This window comes from Austrofundulus limnaeus, unplaced genomic scaffold (assembly GCF_001266775.1).
Source record: "Austrofundulus limnaeus strain Quisiro unplaced genomic scaffold, Austrofundulus_limnaeus-1.0 Scaffold55, whole genome shotgun sequence".
Lineage (NCBI taxonomy): Eukaryota > Metazoa > Chordata > Actinopteri > Cyprinodontiformes > Rivulidae > Austrofundulus > Austrofundulus limnaeus.
In genome coordinates this window covers 2,224,990-2,237,246 of record NW_013952457.1, presented here as the reverse complement: position 1 = coordinate 2,237,246, position 12,257 = coordinate 2,224,990, and the positions used below count along the sequence as shown (strand labels likewise).

General features: G+C 39.3%; 2 protein-coding genes across 3 annotated transcripts in view; one reads left to right on the top strand and one right to left on the bottom strand.

The window, feature by feature from the left end:
* Positions 1-3,366, bottom strand: part of LOC106518079 (E3 ubiquitin-protein ligase MARCH9) — a gene marked incomplete at its 3' end in the record, with an annotated part of 5,952 nt that extends 2,586 nt beyond the window's left edge. Inside the window, 1 exon segment of the mRNA XM_014009178.1 lies at positions 1,844-3,366. Coding sequence (XP_013864632.1) covers positions 1,844-2,185 — 342 coding nt within the window.
* A 5,878-nt stretch (positions 3,367-9,244) lies between these two features.
* cdk4 (cyclin dependent kinase 4) overlaps positions 9,245-12,257 on the top strand; it is an 8,609-nt gene continuing 5,596 nt past the window's right edge. For both annotated transcript variants that reach the window (XM_014009177.1, XM_014009176.1), the window contains exon 1: positions 9,245-9,491. The gene's annotated coding sequence lies outside the window, so the exon portion shown is untranslated. The remainder of the gene's footprint in view (positions 9,492-12,257) is intronic.

Below are 12,257 nucleotides of genomic sequence, written 5' to 3'. Positions count from 1 at the left end.
CACACACACACACACACACACACACACACACACACACACACACACACACACACACTTCTCTGTCAGCCCACAGTGTTAAAGGGTTTTTCTCATCACGTTTGTTTTTTTTATCGCCCGCCACTGAAAAGGGAAGGTGGACAATAATGTTTTTGCACATTTAAGTGCCTGCCTGTTAATAAAATATTTTATCTCCACAAACCATAAATGGAATAACTCAGTCAGTTTTACATACAGTATATTGAGCTAAAGCTGTGGTAGTAATGTGAGAGTCTTTCACAACACGTACTCCGAGCTTGTTTTGTATGAGATTTTTCCAAGATCAGACCTTGAAAATACCGGCTCAGTCATCTGATCTTCTAAAACTCCTGAATTTGGATATCAGAAATGTGTCTTGATGGTCTCTTCTTTTCTTTTTCAGGACATTCTCTGCACGTAATTCATTCTCATTATTTGGTGAGGACTTTTGAACCTTTTATTGGTAATAAAACAGGCCCAAAAACATATTATGAAACTTCCCTGCAGTCAATTAATCCTGGACCAGCTTCTGGACCTTAAACATGTTGGACTTTATCCTACATGTAATTGTTTCTAGTTGTGTTAGAAATGATCAGATACGATAAAGTACTGTGAGGGATACAGTAAATAAACATAAAGGGAAACTGAGCTTTTATTTTGAAACTTCCTGTTACTCTTCCCAATCAAATGAAAAGGATTCCTCCTCAGCTGGAAACATTAAAACTCTCTAATACACCATCAATATGTTTTCTGTTTAATATGTGTGACGGTTTGCATGTCTTGTGCTGTGCAAAGATCATCTGCTGCAGATTTCATCTGTCAACGAGCCCCCTGATGTGTTTTCTGTTTGATTATAACCAACTAGCGAGCTCTTTATCAGGAGGTAAAAGGAAAACTTTCAGAGACCAGCAGCAGAGCCTGTTCAGCCTTTGCTCCCTCAGGTCAGCACATTGTGGACAGAAATGCAAAAAGCATTAATGTTTTATTGGTTCCCACTGTTACTCCACTCATGCCTCCTTCAGTCAGCCAAACGGTTCGTTTTCTACAAACTGTATTTCTCCACATCAGAGTAAACACAAAGCGGCGTCTTCTCCTCAGACTATTCTTAACCGGCGCCCTTTGTTACTCCTTGATATTTTTAGATCACGTCTGATTCTCAGTTAAATCTCAGGCACTCCAAAACTTTACTCTGAAATCTGATCAGATTAGTTCCATGATACAGGTAGAGTAATATTTCAACCTTGAAGACAACCTAATGCACAATCTCATGAGACGTTGCCACATCTGTCAGGGCTTGGAATATGTTTTGTGAATGACTCTCAGCTACTACCACAATGAAGATGAGTTGAGTGAAATTCACTGCAGTGTATCTATTTTTGTGTTTGGTTCAAACAAATGAATACACACAGATAAAAACCTTAAAGCTCTGTGGGACCAGCAACTATGTAAACAAACAAACAAACCAGTAAATCAATACACTTATCTTAATGGACAATTAAAGCAATTCATTTGTTGTTAGCAGTTCGTTTTGTGACGTCTTGCAAAACAGCTTTCTCAACATAAGATTTAAACTCTGACATAAACGCAGCATCTACTCCTTCCAGGAACACTATGTGTTTTATTTTTGTTTTAGTCCAAACGTTCCCCTGACTGCCTGGGTTCCCAAGAGCTCTTCAGCTCGCTCCAGTGTTCTTTCTGTTAGTTTGAGGTTTCTAACCAAGAACCATCTGTCCTGCTGACGGCTCCATGAACTAACCACTGACTACAGAAGGAACTCACTCAAACAAAGACCTGCTCCCCTTCCTGCTCATGCACACAAGAACTTCACCTTCTCTGGCCCCTGGAAGCAGATCCGGCACTGCGGCGTCCGCGTCCCGCTCTCACAGAGACTCCGTGGGGAACCTGCGTCCAGAGCCCCATCCTGGGCTTTGGCTCCTTCTTTCTCCTCAACAGCCAGAGAGCGCGGCCGGGCTTTGGACCCGTGATCGTCCTCCTCGTCCTCACCGCCAGCCTGATGAGAGCAGCTCATCTGCGGCCAACCGCAGCCTCCGATGGCAAAGCCCCTCATCCTGATGTGCGTGCTGGAGCCCGGGTCAGCCCTCCTGCTCGGATCGGAGCGCATCAGCAGCAGCACCTCATTGAACAACATCTGGATCCGATACTTGAACATGCTTCAAGCTGCTTTATTACACAGGCATGCTGGAGACAAAGAAACCCTCAGCTTGGCTCTGTTTGCTCCTTCTTTATCACATAGTCATCATTATTATCACCACTGTTATTCTCAGTCATTTAAACCTTTTGATACAAGCAGACAGAGCACATTTGGTTAAAAAAAATACAAATCTTGGTAGAGAAGCATGCTTGAAATATGATAGGCTGTCAGATCAGCCCACAGCTCTTTGCATATCCTGTTGTTATAGCATGTGCACTGCTGTCCGACCAATGGGGAAGGATTAGTATTTTTTATGCATGCAGGCATTTTCTGTGGAGGTTCAGAATAAAAAAACTAGAAGACAGAAAACAGGTATCCACCAGAAGCTGTCCAAGAGAAAACAAAGAGGAGCTGTCCAAGGTTTTCTGCCTGATGTGGAAAATCCAAAGACTTGGATAAGAACAATTATGTTTTTTGTATTATTATAAACATGTTCTATATAACCTCCTTGGGAAAATCAGAGTCTGACGGAGGTGCAGTTTTAAAGGAACTAAATCATTTATGATTTCTATTATTATTCTTTAATTTAATGAAAAAATCTGGTTCTTTTGTGGCTTAGATTGAAAGGGCTTTGTTTCACACATGCACCCCAGAAACAGCTTCCAAAAAAAAAAAAAAAAAAACTTGTATATTTTCATGTTTCTATTGAACCACTTTTGTTTCTGACCACCTCTGCGCCACAAACCGGAAAGAACAGCGATATTCCTGAGCCGATAGATAAATAAATACATAAATAAAAAAAACATCCTCATCTCATTTTTTCCAGACTTCCGGGAACCAGCAGGACAGTCCTCTCTGTCTCCATTCCCCGAGATGCGGAGGTGCGACGGGTCCAAAAACTCGGAGCTGAACCCTTCCTCACAGTTGTGCAGTTGTCCCCGCTTCAGCTGATCGGAGATGCGCTCCATCTGTTGTGGTGGGTGGAGGTGGAGGAGAGGCAGCAGGATGGAGCTGCTGTCCGACGTGCTGGTGGTCACGTGACGCGCGCCCACGTGCTTCCCTCATTGATTGATTTTATTTAGCAGTAATATTGCATGTACATACACATCGAGTACATTCATTATTAGTACTACTTTTAGTACTTTCTAGATAACACAAGAAAGTGAGAATCACTTGTTTCCATTGTGGTCCAAAAATTGAGTGACAGAGTTTTATGAGAATAGAGACACAATGATAAGAAGCGAGGTAGGCTACAATGATGGAGAGGGGGGGGAAAAAAGTTTCTTACAGTCAGAAAGGTATGCTGGTACGACAGAATAGATAAGAATATGAAAAGACGAGTTTATGAGTTTGAGGGCATTTAGAATTTAACTCCTCTTCATGAAGACTGTTGAGTAGAAGATCTTTTACCTTTAATTCTCTTGACTGAGTCAATACACCGTTTAGCATCATAATAATAATAATCATTCCATGCTTTGGCTCCAGAATAGCAGAAAGAAGTCTGACCTAAAGATTTTGAGGTAGGGATAACTACAGAGACAGTGGGCCAGATCGGGTGTTGTGGCGCTTTTCATTTACAGTGACCAGGGCCTTAACATAGGAAGGAGCTTTACCGTACAGGATATTATGAATGTGATTTAACTTCAGTTGTTTTACTCGGAGGTGAACTGGAAGTAATTGAACCTGATCAAACTCAAAGTTACCTATATGTGTATGAGGATTGGCAGTACCGGAGGATTTTATTTTGTGAAGTCTGTAAGCTGAGTTTTCAGTTTTTTAGGGAAGGCCTGAATTCCATGAGGCACATGCATAGTCAAAATGACTTTGTATGAGAGAAGAGATTAGCTCTTTTTTTTTTTGGAGGGGGGGTGTGGGGTTTGAAATGTTGAATTGTCTTGTCTGCCTGTAGAGAAACTTAAGTTTGGCATTAGATTTTCTGATGACAGTGCAGCTATTTGACTGCCTGAGAGTGTTTCAGCCAGTACCACAACTAAGTATTTAACACTTGGTTTGCAKAAGAGGGGGTGGCCATCAAATTTAACGTCCAGTGGATCTTTACCACTGAGCCTTCTTTTGGATCCAAAAAGGATTGTTTCTGTCTTTCCAAGATGAAAAGATAGCTTGTCTGTAAGCCATTTGTGGATAGAGTGAAGTTCTGATAGGCATTGCTGAATTTCTAAGGTGTCTTTACCAGCTGCGAGGAGAGCTGAGTCGTCTGCATATAATAGGAGCTTGCAGTTTACAGCAGCAGACATGTCGTTATCATATATGAGGAATAGTAATTGTCCAAGAATGGAACCCTGTRGGACTCCGCAAAGCACTTTTGTTGTAGTGGATGTTACGCCACCAGTTTCTACATACTGTCTGTACCAGTTTACAGCTGGTTTCTGGAGCCCCAGGGCTTCCGAGAAGGACCATACCTGTGAAGTTGCCTTTATCTTACTCTGACTTAATAAAATCAGTGGAGGTATCAGTGGAGGTAAGCATGTGTCTGTGTGAGAGGGTCTGAAACCTGCTGGAGCTCATATAAAAGTTTGTGATCTGTGAGATATTGGTTGAGTTGCTCATAGACTGTTTTCTCAATCAATTTGCTGACAACATTGAGAATTGAGACGGGATGATATTTGTTAACCCTCACTTGGCAGTAGAATGATTCTCCCAGAGAATCATGTTTATATCTGCACTGCCTGTGTCCAGGTAGGTGTATGGAGAAGGCAGAGGACAGCGTCTTTAACCCCTAGTCTCTCCTTGAGAGGATCCTGCTGTAAAAGATCCAGAACTTTCATCACCTGAGAGGTGAGGTTGAAGGTTCAACAGGTTGTATTTTCATCATCATCATCATCATCATCATCATCATCATCATCATCATCATCATCATCATCATTATCATCATCATCATTATCATCATCATCATCATTTATCATATAAATGATGTAGCATTTTCCTGCATATAAATAATCATTTCTGATTAGATTTCACTTGTTCCTATGACAACGCTCAGGAAGGAAGAAAAACCTCCACTTTGACTTCAGACTATTTTCTAAAGACTTTTGCATGGAACTTCCTTTGTGGCTCGAATTAACATCTCTTACACAAACCCCCACCAGACGTCCTGACGCCTTACTCTTAATAGATAAGAATTGCCACATTCCTGTTCCGAACCCCACAAGTTCTGTTGCTTCCATCCCCCATAAGCGCAGGACTGTCTGTTGGTTCCTCTTCAAAGGGATCATAAATGCCTTTAACCAGACTCTTCGGCGTGACTGAGAACAAAGGACCTACTGTACATTCTTCATTAGATGTGAAAAAGGAGAAAATATAAAGGAATCTGTGTATCTAATGTTTTCTGTCTTATTGCAAAGAATGTCATCTAATCCATTTTTCTTACAGAAAAGAACTAAAAAGACCATAAAGGATCTACTAAGTTTTGCTTAGTTAACTATTCAATAGCTGTGTGTATTGTGGTGTTAATTGTTTTGATGAAATGTTTTCCTGAAGAAGATGTGTGTTTTATTCCATGATTTAATCCTTAGAAACTTTAGGACTTGAATCTTTAATAATTAAGTGTGACACTCTAACCTTACTGAGGCAAGCAGATGTCTYTCCCTTTAATTAGATGCAAGATAATTAAACTAAAACACTCCCTTTTTCTTTGTCCTGAAGTAAAGTTTTCCCGCCAAAACAGATTTGATTTGTTAAAAAACTTTTCCTGTATAAGGTGTAACATTTTTATTGGCCAACTAAAACCTTGACTCCACCCATAACAGATGTTTTAAAAAGCTTAGCGCACTCCCAATCTCTTAGAAGACAAAGTAGAAGACAAGGACAGAAGAAGAAGACAGAGAAAGAGAGTTTTTCAACATCTGAAGTCAGAAACAGCTTTCCAGAAGCTCAGCAGAGGCCCTGCCTGCCAGCCCCTCCCCATGGGCTGGGCAGGATGGTGGCCCTTCTGCATCTCCCGCTGGGTTGAACGAACAGCCACCGTTTAATATCGACTCAACATCTGAGTTTGATTTTATAGAAGTTAAATAAGCTAATTGTAACTCGTGCGTCGTTTTTAGTTCCTTTTCTCCACAAAGTTGAAATCAAATTAAGAAGTCTTGCAGCCGCCTGGGGAGGACCGGACCACGTTGTCACCAGGGAGTGACCCCCTTCTCTGATCACGGGACCAGTCGAATTTTACAGGCAGACCGCCTGACATCCAGCTTGCATGAAGAGTCTGGGAGACGACCACCAGAGATGACCTTCAATCGYTGACTTCCCCCTCCTGGTGCCCGCAAGGCAGAACAAAAGGGTAAAAGTGAACATTTGTCCTGGTGACACACAGGTGCTCAGACGTAATTTGATTCTTATCTTTGTATGAGATTTGGTAAACTAAACGATTTTTCTCCCTAATTTAACTAGGACCCCCTTAGTTAAACCCTCAGCTAAAAGCAAAAATCACCTCACCTCACTCCAAACCTCAAACTCACCTCTCAGTGTTTATTTTATTTGTTTGTTTGTTTGTTTGTTTGTTTATTCACTTGTGATTGCAAACTCTGTCAGTTTTACCTGGTTCAACATGTCATCAATTCTTACTCACCATAGCTGTAAATACATTTAATCTGTAATTAAATGGCCCGTAGAGAACGTGCCAACATAAACTAATCTCACTTTTGTGTCTTGATAAAGTATTATTGGTTCTGATAAGGACAAGAACTCATCAAACGATTTTGGGTACATTTATTGTGAGACTGGTTGCAATAAAGTTACAGGTTTTCGTCTCTTTCCTGGGTTCGTTTTTGATCAAATTAAGAGCGTGGTGCCTCGAGGTAAGATAATTTGCGTATTTAAATAATTCACAAATTATCTATTTTAGAATATACCCAAAACCCCTACAATGGCACTGCATATAGTATACAGTAACATTAATATAAATGGTTAACCAGTATTGGGCACAGTTCCCCTTAAGCACTAAAGCACAAATAGGGGAACTAATTTCCTGATTAGTGCTTTAGAGCTTTTGCTAATTTTAGAATGTATTAGTGGATTAGCATTTGCTAAATTTATAGGCTAAATTTAGAAGCACTGACTGTGGTCGATAAATGTTATTGATCAACATTATTGTTAACAGCTGAGGGTGAAAGCTGTCACATTTTGTTCATATGTGTGTCACTTATCCACCAGGTGACAATATTTAACAATATATGAACCCAAATATGGCTGTGGAATGTCAATGATGAGAGCAACATGGTAAAATGTGACTCATGTTGTCTGTTGAAGAATGTTCATGTGTTGACAGGGTTATTTTAGTGCTTTAAAGTTAGCTTTGGTGAAAAAAATTTCAGAACATTGCCCCTCGTAAAACAAATAAATAGCAGACAAATGCTGAGAAAATTATTGATCTTTGTGACTTTTGTGGCTGAGCATCGTCTTAATACACATTTGAATAAAGACAGAGTAAATGTGTTAATAAATAACTGATAAGGCAATAAATGACAGAAAGTCAAATATATGATCTCTGGTTAATAATTTCGTTGGTAGAAATGAAAACTATTCAAGCAGGAAGTGAGGACATATGCTAAGAAATCTTTGTGCTGTAAAAAAAGAGATGGAAGCAAGAGTATTGGGAAGGTGATTTTTTTGTATTCTTTTGCAGAAATGGTGCTAAATTGTTTCATCAGTTGATTGTAAAGGTGAGGTCTCCTGATGCTGCAATCAGAGTACACTCTCCAGACTCAGAGAGGTGTTTGGGGTCATCATCAACGCCTAGATGTGTCTAGAATTTTGAATAAATTATCAGCTGTGTCAGGAGCCACAGTACCTATTACATCAGACTTCTCTCTCACCAAGACTTCAGAAACTGTTTCGTTGCCYCATTGGTTCCATTTCTTTGCACCTCACAAAGATTCTTAAAGCATATCGGACATTTTTTTTCTTAATATGCCTGATTTAATTTTCTCAACAAAGGCTCTAAAAACATCTGAATCCTCCAAACTGCTGATGTTGCGATGTGACGGCTGAGAGGTGCTATTAATTATTGATCAACCAACTGAACCTTTCCTCTGCACCCGAGGTTTTCTTGGGCCAGACCTCGTGAGAGCTGATTTTGTCATRGCATTTGATGGCTTTTGCCAGAAAAAAATGTTCTTTGTGTTTTCAGGTAACCATCTTGTTTCCGTCTACATAGGTGGTTTGTGTTTTAGTGAGAGAAAGGTAAATACTGCAGGAAGCAGTAGCAAAAAAAAAACAAAAAAAAAACAAACAGCAATATAAGTATGTTTTCCAATATGTCATAGATAAAAGAAAACTGCAAAACATCTTACATTTAATAGCATAATATTAAATTTATTTCTCGATCGGTCTTTCATCTATAGCGATAAAATACGCATCATTCAGAACCAAAGACCTGTTGAATAATATGTAATAAATGCACATTATCAGCAGAGTTGTGTTGCCAACAATTACAGATAATTTGTTTACGTTCAAACATTGACGAGTACAATCTGGACACTCTCGGTGCACGTTGGTAAAATAATCTCCTAATGTAAAAAGAGTCAAAGCTGAGCATAATGGCCAGCTTTGTTCTCTCTTCCTCTAAAACAATGACAAAAAGCTGCAAGGATGACAGTCAACAGAAGTAGAGTAATTTTTGGGGAGAAAATCAAGCCTTGAAGGGCATCAAAGCATAACTTGTAGCTAAGATCAAGAGATATTCTGAACTCTTAATGGTAGATTGTCTATAACTGGTTGCTATAAATAAAAAAAAGGCAAGGAATATCCTATTTGCCGTTTTGTAACATGCTTATAGTTTATAGTTTATAATATAGTTATAGTTTAAAGTTTATAATAACCCCAAACAATAATTAAATTTAGACTTTATTATAAAAACATAAAAATGCTTCAGAAAATTCAGACAAATTTCAAGTTTGATAGCTTTTATTGCTTTATCAGTTTATTTATTTATTAATTATTTTGTTTATTTATTTATTTTTTGTTTGTTTGTTTGTTTTGTCCATAATTTCCGGTTAAATACTTTGGCCCCACCCCCACTCTAGTTCTGCCCCCGCCTCTTCACATACCTGGCTCCGCCCCCTGACAGAGTTGCCAGAAGCAGAAGACGAACGGGAGTGGAAAAGTAGAAGTGGAGGCCAAAATCAAATCGTCTGATCGGCTTTGTTCACATCACATCCACTGCCGGGCTGTAAACCTTAGCCTTGACCCGACTTGCCCAGCTTTGACCCGGTTCTGGACGAGTTAGACGTGGCAGAATRAGCATGTTTTGCTTTTCGAGCTAAAAAGTGAGCTCGCTTGCCGCTGAGGAGGTGGAAGAAAAGCAGCCGAGGTAAGTTTGTGATTATGTGCAGCTGCTGTTTTAAGTGTGTGTCACTTTAACACGCTAAAACAATTACACTTTAGGGAAATAAACTGAAGTTACTGTCGGTAGTCTGCCTGCCTGCCTGCCTGCCTTCTTCTTCGCCTTCTTTTTCACTGGCTGTAGTGTTCCTCCGCCACGTCAGTTAGGGCACATTCAAGTCTGAAGGAACAATCCGTGTCAGCCTGTTTTTGCTGCACTTTTCTTGTTAGTTTATTTAAGAAAGGAGCCGAGCGCCATGGAGAAGCACCACGTGTCTGTTTCCCGGCCTGCTGAGCTCTGTTGCCTCCGCCCACCGACCTTCATCCGGCTGCTTCAAAACGGATCGATCAGTAAATAAAACAAACGCTGGAGGTGAACGGCAGCCGATCAATTGTGGCTGCGTGTGAGTGAGCAGTACAGTTACTGTGTGACACACAAACTGGGCATTAAACTCAGTGAAAACTTTCAAATGTGTTCGTGTTGGTCCATTTTACAGATTTTCTCTGTTACAGGAAATGAGGGATGTGTTCAGTCTGAGAAGTCATGACTAATCCCATCATGAGCACAAATAACAGTGAAGGAAAAAACACATTTTTAATGACTGCTTTCTTTTATGTATGCCCAACAACAAAAATACCTAATTGACTTTGGAGTTTATATTTTTAAAGACATACATTACTTCTGTATATGTGGTGGTGAACGCGTGGACTCTCAGATGAGTGTATGTATGCATTGACCTTTTTACAATTACTAATGTGCACCAAGCCCCCAAATACAGTCACAGCTACTTGTTTTTTTAAATGACCTTTATGCACAAAAGTACTTGTAAATTTGTTTTATTGGATCTTAAATAGTGATTGTGAAATGTCCTTAACATGTAATTTCCTGAATAGATTAATCACCAACTTTATCACAATACGATATTCTGTTGATTTGTTTGGATGATGATGCAATGTTTTTCTATCACAAAATCCTTGGATTCAGTTCACAAGTCTGCGATCGATATATCAATCGACATCAGGCATATGATGACGAAATTGATCAATGTTTTTGTTTTGCTTGATGTAATTGCATCATTTAACTGATCTATCTATGTGGATCATTGTTTCGTTAGACCCCTGGTTCCAGATGTAGCAAAGCTGAAACATAAATATGAACACTGGGAATAATGTTTTGATTATATTGTGGAACAACTTGATAGTGAACTCTGAATGTCACAACACAAAATGATGGTAATCATAGTAGATTTAGTAGAAATAAGAATAGTAGGAGGGTGTTGAAAATGTCACTTAGTTCTCAGGTGGTTTAGGTAGAATGAGGCATTTAAAAGCCTGGGGAGGAGTGGGGTGTAAAGTCTGTTTTTATCTAATCTTGCTGCAATATTTCCCAGAGGATGGCCATGGCCAACTGGTCCTTCTGGCTTCTTTTGGAGTTTGTCAGTTAAAATGTCTCAAAGAGGCGACACTGTCGCACCTGTTACACAGTCAGCTCCTGTCATCGGTCACATCGTGCAGCAGTGGGCCATGAAGCTCTTTGCAGTCTAGTAGGAGTTAGTTAAAGATGGTATCATGCCTTTCCCACAGGGTGAAGTCAGCACAGATATGAACATTACAGGGTTGTTTTTTTTTCTGTCCTAGTTTCTGTGACACGTCAAACAGCTCAAACATATTTTACTTGGTACTACATCCTTTCCTGTCTTGGCTGAACTAGTTAAGAGCAAAAGTGCATTAATGGTTGTCTGTTTGAATCCCTTTACCGTGTTTTAATTTTTTAAATGAAGAGTATTGTTTTAATGGAAGCACATGGGCTCTGAAGTCTACAGGCTGATTCAAAAGGAGCTGAGATGACGCCCATTGTTCTGCAAGGAAAAAAAAGTTAGCTTTTCAGTTTAAGTCTTATATTTGTAAAACATGTTTTTCTGACACTGGCAGACATGAATGCAGTAATGCAGACTGTCTGACTCAGCTTTGTTTTGCATAAGAGGAAGAAATGTAATGTCTTAACCATACATGTCTTCCTCTTTAACATTTTGCGCTAACATCTTTAATATTTGTGGTTTGGTAGCTTATCTAGATATTATCGCTGGTATGCGATTTGTATTTTTGCCAAATGTTGAAGCAAAAACTTATCTCTTTATGAGATTTACAGAAAATATAAATATATTTGCCATGTCTTAGTGCTTTTAGACACATCTGCTCAACGCTGACAACACAGCTGGATAGATTTGTTGCATTTTCACACAATTATTGAAATCTTTATAAACCAAAACTGTATGACTGTAGTATACATCTAGGATTTTCTGTAGAATTGTGTTACTAACTTTAGGCTAACAATGCAGTCTCATACCCTCGCAGAAATGCATTTCTGCTTTCTGCTTTGGAGAAAAGTTTAGTCTAATTTAATTCAGATAAAATTAACATGAATCCAAAGATGCACCACTTGCAGTTTTCTATGCAGGTTCTAATCTGTGTGGCTCTAACCCGCAAATTTAGATTTATCTTCACAAATTATAAATAATAGCATAGATCCCCACCAAAAAATCTGTTGAAATGGAAAAAAGAAAGAGTTCACTGTGTTCTCAATAAAATGTTAAGAAAAGTCACACAAGGGTACACATTTCACTGTTACTAAAAAACTCATTAATAATATCCTCTTAGCTACAGCGGGTAAAATAAGTATTGAACACGTCAACATTTTTCTCAGTAAATATATTACTAGAGGTGCTAATGACATGAAATTTTCAGAAGATGTTGG